The following is a 15,871-nucleotide window of genomic DNA, read 5'->3' as shown; positions in this document are numbered from 1 at the left end:
TTTGTGTTGCAAACTATTCAGTTAACCCACGACTGCGTGGCGACCCACGACTCCAACAGAGTCATTAAGTTTGCCAACTACACAACGGTGGTAGGCCTGATCACCGACAGCCAGAGACCTGGCAGTGTGGTACCAGGACAACAACCTCTCCCTCAACGTGATCAAGACAAAAGAGTACGCCCCCATTCACATCACTGGGATTATAGTGGAGCAGGTCGAGAGCTCTAAGTTCCTTGGTGTCCACATGACCAACAAACTGTCATGGTCCAATCACACCAAGACAGTCGTGAAGAGGGCACTACAGCGCCTATTCCCCTCAGGAGACTGAAAAGATTTGGCATGGGTTCTCAGATCCTCAAAAAAGTTCTACAGCTGCACCATCGAGAGCATCCTGACTGATTGCATTATTGCCTGGTATGGCAACTGCTCGGCATCCAACCACAAGGCGCTACAGAGGGTCGTGCGTACGGCCCAGTACATCACTGGAGTTAGGCTTCCTGCAATCCAGAACCTCTATACCAGGCGGTGTCAGAGGAAGGCCCTAAAAATTGTCAAAGACTCCAACCTCTCAAGTCATAGACTGTTCTCTCTGCTAACGCACTGCAAACAGTACCAGAGCACCAAGTCTACGTCCAAATGGCCTCTTAACCCCTAAGCCATAAGACTACTGAACAGTTCATCAAATGGCTACCCGGACTATTTGCCCCCCCCCCCCTTTTTTTACGCTGCTGCTACTCGCTGTTTATTATCTATGCATAGTCACTTTATCCCTACTTACATGTGCATATTACCTCAATTACCTTGACTAACCTCTACCCCCTGCACATTGACTCGGTAACTGTACCCCCTGTATACAGCCTCGTTACTGTTATTTCATTGCGTAACTTTTAAAAAATGTAGTAGATAGTTAATATTTTCTTCGAACTGCGTTGTTGGTTAAGAAGGGCTTGTATAAAGTAAGCATTTCACAGCAAGGAAATAAAACGTATTTCCGCCATCGGAGAAATTCAAAGCTAACGCTTGTGTGTCTTGGCTACATTGGCATTTACATTTGGTGAAAATTGTCACTCTGGTTGTTGGCGCTATCTGTTGCATGGTGAACTTGGGCTTTATCAAGGTTTAGTCCTGAGTAAATCTGCCTTTGATAATAGCTTGTGCCCACCGACATCCCCGCACGTCACCGGCCTCTCTGGTTAAGTTAAAGAGAGGACCAGTGTTCAGCGGCACGTTGTGCACCTGGACCAAACTTCCCACAGGTCTCTCTGACAGCTTTTATAACGTGACAGAAAGCTTTATTTTCCTCTCAATGCTTAACCTGGACGCATGAATGCCATCAAACCTAAGCAGGAAAAAACCCTGGAAAGTCTCTCCCTCTCCCTCTCATTGACTCACTTGTGTATTGTAACAACTACTTAACAACCCCCACCCACACACACACAGCTATACAAAGGGAGTGACCATGCAGCAACAGGTCTAATGATTAATGGTTCTAATTAGCATTAATTACCTCCCTCTTGTTGGAGTGATTAACCCCATTGTGTGGTGTTGGAGAATGTGTTGACATAAAGGAGACAGGGTTTCAGTGTCAGCCTTCTCTCAGTCCACTCCCCTCTCCAAGCCCTGAGCCCTGGGCTTCGAGCAGCACTGACGGATCTCTGCCCAACAAGAGCTCATACTTTCCCTTTGAAATTCAGTGGATAAATCCAGTATAAATGCAGTGTGTTTCTTATGCGTTAATTCTGCATGGTTACAGGGTTCAAACCTAAACAACTCAAAGGTTAACAGTTAAGGCATTCATTAAGATTGGTTAAGGTTAGGGCTATGGTTTGGGAAAGGCTTGAAACAAAACGAAAATGAAAAAAAAACGACTTGCTATTTGCAAGTATTCTCATGGCTTGCTAGAGCATTGTGAAGCGGCTGCACAGTGGTCTAAGCGAGTTCACGCCCAGTGCTGGGCAATTCTTATTTTTATTTTTTAGTGAGCACCGAGCCAGGCATGTATTGACGTTCCCAGGACCTTTTCAAACATCCAAAATCCAAGTCTACTTCTAGTGATCAGGCTGCTCTGCTGCCCGCTGCAACGCCACACAACCCAAACCACAACAGAAAGTGTTTCTTCAAAAAACAAACAGGGAGAGGTGGGCAGAGAGCGAGGGAGGAGAGGGAGGAGAGGAGAGTACAAAGAGCAGAGTGTGTGTGGGGGGGGTGCTTACACAGCCGCCAGAGCAGTTTACACAGAACGGATGGAAACCTTACCTCAAATTACCACTTTAAATGATTCTGTTTCGTTTTTGGCTTGAACAACATTATCTTAAAGGATCGGATGGATGAGCTGCTGAATAGATGTTAGTTGGTGGGGGGGTAATGTCATGGGAAATAATGTGGTGTCCTCCAGCTGTCTGCTTCTCTGTGATATGGAGTATCTATGGTCTCATCTCTGAGGGTTATGTCCAGACCACCGACCTGGTCTCAGAGCATTTCGTTTTATGCTGTACGTTAATCCATCTTTCTTGAATGATATGTTACGTTTCGTGTGGGATGTATTCATTTGTGGATGTCCGTCACCCATTTTGTATGATATGTTGTGAATTTGTCTTATGTAACCATATCAAATGTAACATATCCCACTCATTTGAGTGTCCCGGACATACATTTACTATGTTACACCACATTACCAAAAGTATGTGGACACCTGTCTGTCGACCATCTCATTCCAAAATCAGGGGCATTAATATGGAGTTGGTCCCCCCTTTGCTGCTATAACAACCTCCACTCTTCTGGGAAGGATTTGCTGTGGGGACTTACTTCCATTCAGCCACAAGAGCATTAGTGAGGTCGGGAAACTCTGTTGGGCGATTAGGCCTGGCAGCCGCTCGTTCCAATCCATCCCAAAAGTTCCAATCTCAACAAACCATATCTGTATGGACCTTGCTTTGTGCACGGGGGCATTGTCATGTGGAAACAGGAAAGGGACTTCCCAAACTGTTGCCACAAAGTTGGAAGCAGCGAATAATCTAGAATGTCATTTTATGCTGAAGCATTAAGATTTCCCTTCACCAGAACTAAGAGGCCTAGCCCGAACCATGAAAGACAGCTCCAGACCATTATTCCTCCTCCACCAAACTTTACAGTTGGCACTATGCATTCGGGCAGGTAGCGTTCTCCTAGCATCTGCCAAACCCAGATATGTCCATCGGATTGACAGATGGTGAAGCGTGATTCATCACTCCAGAGAATGCTTTCCCACTACCCCAGCGTCCAATGGCAGTGAGCTTTACACTACTCCAGCCAACACTTGGCATTGCGCATGGCGATCTTAGTCTTAGGCTGCTCAGCTATGGAAACCCATTTAATGAAGCTCCCGACAAACAGTTCTGCTGAAGTTGCTTCCAGAGGCAGTTTGGAACTCGGTAGTGAGTGTTGCAACCGAGGGCAGACGATTTGAATGCGTTACGCGCTTCAGCACTCGCCTGTCCCATTCTGTGAGCTTGTGTGGCCTACCACTTCGCGGCTGAGCCGTTGTTGCTCCTAGACGTTTCCACTTCACAATAACAGCACTTACAGTTGACCGGGGCAGTTCTAGCAGGGCAGAAATTTGACGGTCACTGAGGTCTTCAGTAAGGCCATTCTACTGCCAATGTTTGTCTATGGAGATTGCATGGCAGTGCGCTCAATTTTATACAACTCATATTTTCTCCTGCATGGAACTGTACGGTGGATAGACTAAACTGGCACCCACTCTCAGAGAAAGTTGCATTCTCTAACTATCCATTCCACCAATGACTTCACCTTTGTGCAGTGATGTACTTTTCAAAGCTATACAAACTCTGTGCTGCTTTTCGCTCCATTGAACCGTGCTGTGTAAAGTAGACAGAGCAGGGCAGTATGTTTGAGCTACTGTAATAGATTTGACAGGAAGATATGGCTATTGTGGACAATGCTTACGGCAGTGCCCACACCCACAGGAAGGAAGTAGCAGGAGAACGTGATGCTCTGAACTGGACACATCCTGTGACTACAATGAAGAACGCTTAAGTGAGCTGTGACGACACTGACGTGGGGGAAATTATTTGAATCATAAGCCATTCATTATTAATTAACGCTGGATTCAATCCACATTGCCGAAGTGTCGCGGGAAGACCCGGGGTTAAAATGTAAAGATAATTTCCCATTGAGCCGACACATGCAGTGTTTACCGTGAATGCAGTCTCCACTATAGCCATATTGCCTTTAATTGTCAATTGCGCTATTGGTGGCTGTGTTGTTGCTCAGATGGAGCAGTTATCACAGGACTGGAGTCACACACTGCCTGTTCCTGCTCTCTCACTCTACCCAGCCTGCAGCCCACTTTGGTCATTAGTCCTGAGAAAACACACGCACGCACGTGCACACGCGCACGCCACGCGCACAGGGTCCCACTCGGGTGATTAACTGACTCCCGATGGACCCAAGGTGCCCTGTTCCCTAAACAGGAAGAGAACAGGAAGTGGGTCATAAGTGTGTGTGACGGTAAACAACCCGCCGACAGTATTTGTGTTGTCTAATCGACTTCCTGTAAAGAGAATTTAGTCAGGCGATGTTTACCTCCAATACGCTGTCTAATGGACCAGGTGCTATGGTTGTTGTTCTGGTTCACCGGAGGGCTCCACGGAGGAGGCTCGGTTCGCAGTATACTGACTGCCATTCCCATATTGGGTTCTTCCCAGTAAGACATGTCCTAGGAAGAACGAAATTGCGAAAAATGATCAATGATCAATGGTGAATGTACAGGCAAAATGTGTCATTATCGGTACGAAAAGCTCCGCCTCAAGCAATAGTTGCACAGCATGAGGTTTTCTATCGAAGGCACTGAGATGTTGGGAAATAATTACAGAGTTGGGTTATGATTGTGTGGTCGATGTGTGATGAAGACAGAGCTGAGATGGCCACAACAATGTTGGTCTCTACCACAGGAGGTTGGTGGCACCTTAATTGGGGAGGACGGGGATTGTGTGCAATGGCTGGAGAGGAATGGGTGGAATGGTATCAATGTTTTCCATGTGTTTGATGCCATTCCATTCGCTCCCTTCCAGCCATTATTGTGAGCAGTCCTCCCCTCAGCAGCCTCCACTGGTCTCTACTAAGAACCAAAGTAAATGTATGTGGTCAGATTGGCCATGTGTAGATGACCACAATATGTTGGTCTGGTCTCGACAGACAGCCAAAGTAATGTAAGTGGTCAAATGAATAATAACTACAGTCGACCATAGAGACTGATGCCATAATGCTGTACAGTAGGAATGTTTTGCTCATGCATGACCACAGTGTTAATAATGGAACAGATTGAGAGAGTGCGTAGGAGCTGTCCACAGCAGACCCAGTTCTCGCTCCCCCTAATTTGTGACGCAATGTGAAAGTCTTCCCTCGCTCTCTCCGGGGAGGCGTGGGGCCAAAAACCAGACCCCTCCGTGAGATGAATTACCCCTACGTCCCTTTCTACCGCCTTCCATCCCTCCTTCCATCTGTCCCCTCATGGTGATTCATCTTAAATATTTCACAGTGGAGCCTGCATAGCGACTCACTGTGAGGCAGTAGGCCCATAGCCCAGCTCTGTCTGTCTGACGGACCCGGAGCCATTACTTGTTATGCCTCTCATGTTACTGGTTCCCCCCAGTCATCTGTCCCTCACACTCAACCACACACCACTAAGAACAAACTGCAGGGGAGAGGGAGGACGTGGCCCTGGACCCAGTGACAGTAACGCAGGCCTGGGATCAGGGATGGAGGGATGGAATATGTCATATCAGTCCAGTAGATCAGTCCCATAGACTGACCGACGTATAACGTTCACTCTGGGGACCTCTTTTCTTGCTCTTGTCCTTTGGACCTGACTAACTATGATGAGTTACATTACTAATATACTCTTCTATATGTGATACTTTGCGCTAGATGGGATACAGTTCGTGACTCAGGCTGCCGGAGCCAAATCTACAATGGGATTTAGGTTAAATCCCTTCATTTACCTCATAGTATTCTACTTGTGTTTAGGGACATTCATAAGTACTGATAGTGGTCATGTTTCAGTCTACAGGGATATGTTCATGTGCCATTGAGTAGCTGCGGTGCATGTTAGATGTGGATCTCTCGTAAAATGTCTATCCTTTTTGTCGATGCATTCAACCAAGGGTTTGACGATAATATAGCTAAATAAATGGGGATAGTGGATATCCTTGCTTCCTCCTTCTAGCACTGTAGACCAGTGGTTCCCAAACTTTTTATAGTCCCGTACCCCTTCAAACATTCAACCTCCAGCTGCGTGCGCCCTCTATCACCAGGGTCAGAGCACTCTCAAATGTTGTTTTTTTTGCCTTCACTGCCACACACACACTGTACAATACCCGGCTTATGGGAAGTGACAAAGAGCTCTTATAGGACCAGGGCACAAATAACAATATAATAATAATCGATAGTTTTGCTCTTTATTAAGCCATCTTACATATAAAACTGTATTTGTTTATCAAAAATTGTGAGTAACTCACCACAAGTTAATGAGAAGGATGTGCTTGAAAGGATGCACATAATTCCGCAATGTTGGGTTGTTTGGATAGAGTCTCAGTCTTAAATAATTTTCCACACACAGTCTGTGCCTGTATTTAGTTTCATGCTAGTGAGGGCTGAGAATCCACTCTCACATAGGTACGTGGTTGCAAAGGGCATCAGTGTCTTAACAGATTTGCCAAGGCAGGATACTCTGAGCGCAGCCCAATCCAGAATTCTGGCAGTGGCTTCTGATTAAATTCAATTTTCACAGAACTGCTTGTTACAATTACGATGAGACTCTCTTTTTCATATATCAGTAAGCGGATTGGAGACAGGGAATGAAAGGGATAATGAATCCATTTGTTTTCATCCGTTTCGGGAAAGTACCTGCGTAATTGTGCACCCAACTCACTCAGGTGCTTCGCTATATCACATTTGACATTGTCCGTAAGCTTGAGTTCATTTGCACACAAACAAATCAGACAATGATGGAAAGACCTGTGTGTTGTCCTTGTTAATGCAGACAGAGAAGAGCTCCAACTTCTTAATCATAGCCTCAATTTTGTCCTGAACATTGAATATAGTTGCAGAGAGTCCCTGTAATCCTAGATTCAGGCGAGAAAAAGCATCACCCAGATAGGCCAGTCGTGTGAGAAACTCGTCATCATGCAAGCGGTCAGACAAGTGAAAATCATGGTCAGCAAAGACAACTTTAAGCTCGTCTCTCAATTTTAAAAAAATGTGTCAATACTTTTCCCCTTGATAACCAGCGCACCTCTGTATGTTGTAAAAGTGTTACATGGTCGCTGCCCATATCATTGCATAGTGCAGAAAATACACAAGCGTTCAGGGGCCTTACTTTAACAAAGTTAACCATTTTTACTGTAGTGTCCAAAACGTCTATCAAGCTGTCAGGCATTCCTTTGGCAGCAAGAGCCTCTCGGTGGATGCTGCAGTGTACCCAAGTGGCATCGGGAAAAACTATGAACGCACGTTACCACTCCACTATTTCTCCCTGTCATGGCTTTTGCGCCATCCATTTTGATGTCACAAAGCTGTCCAGTACTTAAAAAAATATCCTCTCCTGTTGACTTGGTTTCCAGTGGTTTGCAGAAGAGGATGTCTTCCTTAATTGACCCCCCATAAACGTAACGGACATATACCAGGAGCTGTGCCACTCCCGCCACGTCTGTTGACTCATCCAGCTGTATCGCATATAATTCACTGGCTTGTATGCGAAGCAGTAATTGTTTCAAAACATCTCCTGCCATGTCACTGATGCGTTGTGAAACAGTGTTGTTTGATGGAGACATTGTCTGTATAGTTTTTTAAGCCTTTTCCCCTCAGCATTGTCCCAGCCATATCCGTGGCAGCAGGAACAATTAAGTCCTCCACAATAGTACGGGGCTTGCCTGTCCTAGCCACTCGGTAGCTGACCATATAAGACTCTTCTAGCCCCTTCTTATTAATGGTATCTGTTGCTTTTATACATGTCTTACTACTCGAAAGTCATCTTAATTCTCGCTCAAAAAACTCCTGTGGCTTATTTTTCAAATTGGCATGTTTTGTTTCTAAATGTCTGCTCAAGAGTGAAGTTTCACCGAGTTGTAAAATAGTACTTTTGCTCACATAACAGACTGTGGCTGAGGAAAGGCACTACTCCAAAAATAAGTGAACCCCAAATCAATGTAGTTCTCATCATATTTGCGCCTCTTCGATGGTCCAACGTCCCTTTCTGTTGTTCGGTGCTTTCCTGGGTAAGGGGGTAGTAGCTCTTCGGCTGCATCAGATTCACAACTGTCAGTGTCCATGCTAGCTGGGCTATAACAACAAATGTAGAATTCCTGATGCTAGCATTGGATGTGTTCGTGGAAGCAGAACAACTTGTGTCGTCGACAGGTGCAGGTGTAGTACTGCTGGTAGTAGCAGTACTGCCAGTAGAGCTGGTATGTGTCTCTATGGACGCGGGCCTTACTTTTTCTAACCATTTATCAATTTTCAAGCCAATGGAATGAGCAGCAGCTACGTTTGGCAACAGTTAGTGGAATTCGCACGAGAGAGTAACAGTTCATGTGATTGGATGTTAATTATTTGTCTAGGCTACCTGTATTTGACATTGCGTTGTTATTTCGCTAGATGGTTGAGTTTTATTTTTGGCAGTGAAATGAGGCTACTCAGGCGAGAGAGAAAAACTCACATAAAAGTATAGCCCCGTTGGAAAATATAAAGGGACATTTAAAAATGTCTGTGTGTCTGAGTCCCACCAGAGGACAGGTCAGGTCTGCCCCTGGCTCTGTCTGCCCTTGGCTCTGTCTGCCCTTGGATCTGTCTGCCCTTGGCTCTGTCTGCCCCTGGCTCTGTCTACCCTTGGCTCTGTCTGCCCCTGGCTCTGTCTGACCCTGGCTCTGTCTGCCCCTGGCTCTGTCTGCCCCTGGCTCTGCTGGCTGCTGTGGAGTGTCAGTCACACAAACTGACTGTTACACCTAGGACTCTGTCCCCATCTCCTGTGTGCCAGAACACGAGGCTGTGAGTTTGACTGCAGGTTGGGGCTTGAGACTGAAATCTGATCCGGGAACAGACTCCTCAACTCCTCTCACGTCTGATTAAGGTGAACACTTTAAGGACTTAAGAGACTACACAGTTGTCAAAGACTGTTGGGCTGTTTGGATTGGGCTCTGTGGATGTTGGTCTTTCTCCCTGGTGTATTTTCATTGATTACGCTGCGGCACGACTGACTGACTCTTGTTAAAGCGATGACTACTAGGGTTTTTAACCATGAAGCTCTATGGTAAAGCTCTATGGTATACTCTATGGTAAAGCGATGGCAAACAAAACATATGACGGCGTGTCGTTGCAGATAAACGTGCTGGTATTTGTAGACCTTAGTAAACCACAATGTGAAGATTGGTCTGAACACGGCACATTCACGGAGCAGCAGTATCTCTTATTGAGACAGCATCAACAGACAGGGTGTGTTTTGTCTATGAGACAACCAACAGTTTACGAGTGCATTTGAGGGATGCTTGATTGGACCTGTGGTTGTGGGATTGTAGTGTTTTATAGGGTATTGGGTTTATGTGAAGTGTGTTTGTGGGATGTTATACAGGGATAGGGGTTTGTGTAAGTAACCCGCTCCTGAAACTGTGAGCTTGGACGTTAAGACGTTGTTATTCTGTGGGATTCTGTTTTTCTCAGAAGCCAGTTTTTAGAGTACATTTTAGTGGATATGTCTTTAACACAATGGAATAGGTTGACAATTGTGCACTGAGGGGTATGGTCCGGCATATCACTACACAACATTTCCACAGCATCCATATTAGCAAATCTCTCAATGCGTTATGGCTTCATCTTCGAACAGTGTGCGAGAGGCTCTGTCCCACCCTAGCACCCAGGCTTCCTCAACAGAGGGAAAAGCATTGGAGGAGACGCACCTGTTTAAGCTAAGCCCTGGTGGCAGCTAATGAGCTGTGACTGTAACCGGTGTGCAAGGCTGATTTGTAACGAGCTAAAGGCTTTAAGTGAAAAATGGCTCCGGCAGCTGGAGTTCCCATCACCCGCTGCTGCGTGGCTAAAGGGGGCTTATGGGGGATGTGGGTCCAACGGAGCCTCTACGGTTCATTCTGCCGCCCGTAGGTCTAACCCGCTAAGGCCCTTTGACGAAGGCAGCAACGTTGTGCCACTCTGGAGCTTCCTTTCACACACAGTGGAGAATGGCGACAGAATTGGCTCGGGTGTCTTGCCATTCCAGGACAGGCTCTGTGGATATGCTCAGTGTGTCAAGGCGTTTAGGTGGTTGGTTTGGGTTCGGGTTGAGGAGAGCATGCCTGTCGCAACACCGACAACAAACTCCACTGCTTCGAAGCCGTCATACACATATTACTGTGGCAAGTACGCTACAATTACATGCACGAGTACCTTAGTTGACAACGGTGAGGGCTGGGGTTCGCCAACTGGGAGTTGAAAAGAGTGACCATAAAAGAAAATCCTGGAGAAAGCAAACAGAAAATGCACCAAACCTTTGCAGGTTGTTGTTGATTTACACTCAAATAGTCTTAGCATTGTTAAAACAGATGGTTGATAACTAGAGGCTCATTTCTAGGCACTTTCGTTGTAACTTATGTAAGTCTTCATTGCCAGTGGACAAGCTCTGCTTTGGCAGCCGTGTTTATTCACAGAATAAAATGGGTCTTTACGGAGTAAAATGGGTCTTTTCTTCTCCCTAAACCAATTGTTGTTGTTTAGTTTTTTTTACCCCAGACTCAATTCAGTCTCTTTCAGACTCATTGAGACGCTGCTCAGTGATCGCATTTAAATTGATTCGACATGCTTCATTAGCCTGCTCCAAACAGAGCCAACAACAGACAAAACATTGAACACTGCGCTGCCAGACGACAAACAGACAAACTCAAACACAAAGCAGCCGCTGATCCCCCGAGACACAAATAAGTACTGCAAACACATGGATGGATGCAAGCAAGAATGCATGCGCACACACACGCGCGCATGTGCAATCGTTCCCCCACCCACCCACACACACCCACCCACCCACCCACACACCCACACACACACACACACCCACACACACACACATTCTGGTCTGTCTGAGTGATACAGGATCCCTGGCTCAGATCAACAACACCCCACACCTCAACCCCCACCTCTCCCAGAACTGCTTGAAACCCACTCCCTTAAACCACACCCAGCTCCACAAACCCACGGCTCTTAACGTCACCGCACCAAAGCTCTCCACCCTAAGAGTTTTTGACCACAGAAAGACGTCTGGGAATCAGAAAGAGAATGCGGAGTCAGAGATTTTACGTTAGAAACAAAAAACTGTATTAATATGTTAAATAGCACACACTTACACCGCATGCAAGGAGAACTCATTAAATAAGACATAAATACAGCAAACATTTACATTAGGCCCTATAAAAGAGTCCCCTCCAATGAGTTACAAACCACACATCAACGACTGGAATTCTCACTTTGTTACAGTTCAACATTGACACTTTGAACACAAAGTATGTCAGAAACACAAAAATCTAAAAACAGGCAAAAACAAATGACATTTTGGCAGCAACAGCTTTTTCATTGTTTTATTCATATTCACTGTACAATTTGTGTTGATACTGTTGATCATTTGTGTTGATACTGTTTTTTTCCCCCATAGCTGTGAACCATAAGCTATTGTGTCGTGTGGAGCAAAGCATTTTCTCTTTTATCCAAGGCTATATTAATAGCTTTTTAAAAAACAAAACAATCAGAATAAGACCTGGTGGGCCTCTGTATAGCAGCCCTAATCTACTCAAGTCATCAACAGTAGAAACATGATTAGAAGGGACGACTGCTCGAGATATAATGCTTTATCTCATGTTAACTTATTGACACGCCAATCATGACCTAAAACGTTAGGATTTAGAAAGAATTGACAACCAAAAAAGGCCTAGAGGGGACTTGGGTTATTTAACAACGCTCTCTCCTCCGTCACATTCTGGTTGGTTTTAAGAAGATACGATCAGAAACAATATTTGGAGAGAAAGCAACAGGCCTCACTTTTCCCAAACTAGGAAAATAAACCCGGGAAGATTGAGCGACGCTTGCGTTACATATTCCGAAGTCACTCTCATGGGCAGGACACAACGTGCCACATTTCCAAATAGTTACTTCACACGAACGGATTCGGGATTTTTTACAGAACTGTGTGTTGTGTACACTGGCACTTTTAAGCTCTCCTTTTTTTTCTGTCAGTGCCCGTATTCCTCCACCACCCTTTCCTTCTCTTCTTTTCTTTCTCTTCCTCCACCTCGCCCCCCCTCCCCCCACCTCTTCCTCCTCAACAGGCAAGTTTGTATGCCAGTGAAAGCAACCAAGGCATGGGAGCAAGTGGGAGTTGTTAAACCCCACACTTCTCCTGGCAAGCCTTCGCAAGCCAACCAAGGAGGATCGCATAGCTGTCATTTAATATCCCTCCACCACCCATTGTAAAAATAAAAAAAACCCACCCATACAGTCTACGGCCCCATTCACTACTACACTTCCTTATTTAGAACCTAGCCCAACTTCATACCCTCACCCCTGTCCCATCCTCCCTGTCCCTTCACTCCTCTGACCCCCCCTCCCCCTTTCCCTACAACCAGTGCCCTTGAAAGGAGAGCTTTTCAGCGAAGTCTGTCAGTGAAAACATTGCATTTTAACAACAGAGAGAGAAATATCATAGCTAACCCTGTATTTAAATAACAAAGTCGTGTTTACAAAGTACCAGCAGAACATTCAGCCAGCTCCAACGACCCGTTCTTCTCCTTCCATTGTCAGGAACGACACAACTAGGAATGGTGGGAACTGGAGTCAAGCTGATAAAACAAACAGGTCTTTTCTCTGTCGAACCGTCAACGGTCGTCTCATGAAAACGTCCAGTCAAAGCAATGCTCTGGTGCGTTGTTATGGCTGAGTGTGTGATGGATGATGTGTGAGTGCACATAGATGTCCACTCAACACCGCATGCTTGAGAACGTACTGTACGGTTGTGAATGACTTTCAGGGTGATGGGATTACACTGCTAAAAACAACGGCAATACTGTGCAGGAAGTAAGACACAGAACCCTTTAAAAATAAAATATATATATATATATTAAGCCCCATTTCTTCCAGAAGAAGTATGATGAGGTGCAGGGTGAGGCAAACAGACTGGAGATGGGCGCCATAAGGGGTACATCGTGTGGAATGGGGTCACGGACCAAAGAGAGATGGGCGCCATAAGGGGTCAAAGGTCATCAGTTGTAGCAGTCCAACCCCACACAGTATTTACAGCACAGTACAGTCAGTCCATAGTCATATACAGAGTCACTGATGTTGCAATGGAGAGGAAGGGTCCCTTGGTGAAAACAGTTGAGGGTTTCTTCATGAAGTCAAGGAGAGTTGATGAGTCCCGGTCTCTCTCACCCCCCCAGACACAACATTTAACACCACAGTCTGTTGGCAGTGTCTCTCTTCCTGCAATACATGGAACTACCACCTCTTCCTTTTCTCTCTCAGTCTCTCATTAATCGTGTCATGTGGTCCTTCTCCCAGTCCTCTATTTCCTCCCCCTCTCCGTTCCTCCGTCCCCTCTACGGCCGTCGGCTGCTGACGTCCCGCGGCGTCCGGTTGCGTTCCCCGGAGCCCTTGTTGCGGGCCTTGCGTGCGCTGTCCTGCGCCTGCCGGTACTTGTCCAGCATGCTCTTGTGTTTGCGCCGCAGCTTGTCGTTGCACCACAACCTCTCGCAGTACTCCTCCACGTGCGGCAGGTTGGACGGGCCAATCAGCTGCATGAGGTCCTTGAACCAGGAGCGCTGTTGGCTGAGGGGGCCGGTGCTCCTGTGAGCGTGGCAGGGAGGCCAGGCCCGGTAGCCCTTCGCCCCCTGGGGACCGTCGAGAGGGGCGTCGTCACGGGCCAGCAGCTCGCTCAGTGTGTCCCCCTGCAGGACCTCCAGGGAGAGGCGGGTGAGGGTCTGGGTGAAGCCGTGCTCGCGAGAGCGACACACGTACACACCCTCGTCCTGACGGAGCACACGGCGGAACAGCAGACCCTGCTCCGTACGCATCACCCGCTCATCCAGCTTCACCTGAGAGGGAGGGAGGGAGGGAGGGAGGGAGGGAGGGAGGGAGGGGGAGGGGGGAGGGAGAAATGAGATGGGGAACATATTGGGATAAGAAGAACAGAAAGAAGAAAGAGGGGTTAAGTGAGATGGAGGGATGATGAGGTATGGCACAGAGATGGAGGGGAGGGGAGGGGAGGAGGGGGGATGAGATGGGGAGGGGAGGAGGGGAATGAGATGGGGAGGGGAGGGGAGGGGGATGACATGGGGAGGGGGGAGGGGAGGGGGATGAGATGGGGAGGGGAGGAGGGGGATGGTGAGAGATGGGGAGGGGAGGAGGGGGATGAGATGGGGAGGGGAGGGGGGGGGATGAGATGGGGAGGGGAGGAGGGGGATGAGATGGGGAGGGGAGGAGGGGGATGAGATGGGGAGGGGGATGAGATGAGGAGGGGGATGAGATGGGGAGGGGCAAAGTCCAAGCTGTGTTTTTTTTGTGTTCTTTTCTCAGCTTGGGTGGCTAAGAAGAATTTTTGCCATGAAATTCATCAACTCTTGTTTTTTGGTCCGATCTCTCTGCCGGGGCATGTGTTGTGTGCCAAAGCAAACAGGGCAGCCTGTTCTCTCCAAATGAACAGCTGAGAGCCAACGATTATTTGGTGGGAAATAGAGAGCTGCTCTAATGCCTTAATACTGTACTTACATGCTTGACTGAAACACTCGTTTAAGCCTCGGGAAGCCGCAGATACCCTGGCATGGGAGAAACTGGAGCTTTACTGTACATGTCACAGGTCACTGAGCAGGAGTGGACCTGACTTCACTCCCGCTCCTACTAAAACTTCCCATTTCTCAGTCTCTCTCAAACACCCCCTTAAATCGTCCCCTGAAGTACTGACTCGGCCCTCTCGTTTCAGTTTCTTCCCTAGTTCTCTTTCTCTCTCATACCCCGTATTGCTCCATCTCTCGCTCTGTCCTCCGTCAGACTCTCTCTCTCCCTCTGCCTCACTCTCACACACTCTCTCTCTCTCTCTCTCCCCCTCCACCCGTCCCTCTCTCTCACCTCCTCCTTGCGGTCGTCCCGTTGGAGCAGCCACGTGACGGTGGCCTGGGGGGAGCGGGGGACACACTCCAGGAAGGTGCTGTTGTTCTCTGCTCCGTACACAACCCTTTCCTCTGTCACATCCAAGCCCTCCACTGCAACACACAATAGGTACAATAGGCATTAAACCACATACACTTAAAACTGCGGTCGGCAGAGCATGTTGGGGTGTCAGGTAAGGCCCTGTGACTTTGGTGGTGCCGTCATCAGCTACGGCAGACACTAAATCTCCCTTCGTAGCGTCTTTATTCCATAACTCAATCCAAAACGAAACCACTCCTTGACCTGGGAGAGAACTTTCATCACCCCTCGTGCACGTCTTCAGGTGAGCAACCACATCCTCCGCTCCTCTGACTGCGTCAGATTTCTGTCTTTTGTCCCCCCCCTGCCTGTCAAGCGACGCTCCCCTCTCTCACACGATGACAGACCGACGAGGTGAGACGAGATTTGGCGAAGTTTCTCCGTAAACAAAACATCACTTGGTCAATTCAAAGGTCCTTCAAATGACGACCCTCTCCTTCAGCCCAAGATGTGTGTGTGTGTGTCATGTCATTTCCTATACAGCATTACCAGTATGTGTGTGCATTTCAAGTGTGTTTCATACTCAAAAGGGTCAAGGAAGCAAAATACAGCACACCGTGTGCTTAGTTGAGATCGTCTGTGTTTCCAGGTTGTGTTAAAT

At 47.3% G+C, this 15,871-nt stretch overlaps 1 protein-coding gene across 1 annotated transcript in view; it reads right to left on the bottom strand.

Annotated features, from left to right (window-relative positions):
• Positions 1-13,483: 13,483 nt before the first annotated feature.
• Positions 13,484-15,871, bottom strand: part of LOC118373402 (semaphorin-3G-like) — a 57,952-nt gene continuing 55,564 nt past the window's right edge. The window contains exons 15-16 of the mRNA XM_052483068.1: positions 15,151-15,284; positions 13,484-14,120 (exon numbers count right to left, since the gene is read on the bottom strand). Coding sequence (XP_052339028.1) covers positions 13,626-14,120; positions 15,151-15,284 — 629 coding nt within the window. The 3' untranslated portion in view covers positions 13,484-13,625. The remainder of the gene's footprint in view (positions 14,121-15,150; positions 15,285-15,871) is intronic.

The sequence above is a fragment of the Oncorhynchus keta genome, chromosome 28, assembly GCF_023373465.1.
Source record: "Oncorhynchus keta strain PuntledgeMale-10-30-2019 chromosome 28, Oket_V2, whole genome shotgun sequence".
In the NCBI taxonomy this organism is placed as follows: domain Eukaryota; kingdom Metazoa; phylum Chordata; class Actinopteri; order Salmoniformes; family Salmonidae; genus Oncorhynchus; species Oncorhynchus keta.
This window is presented reverse-complemented; position numbering and strand designations above follow the sequence as displayed.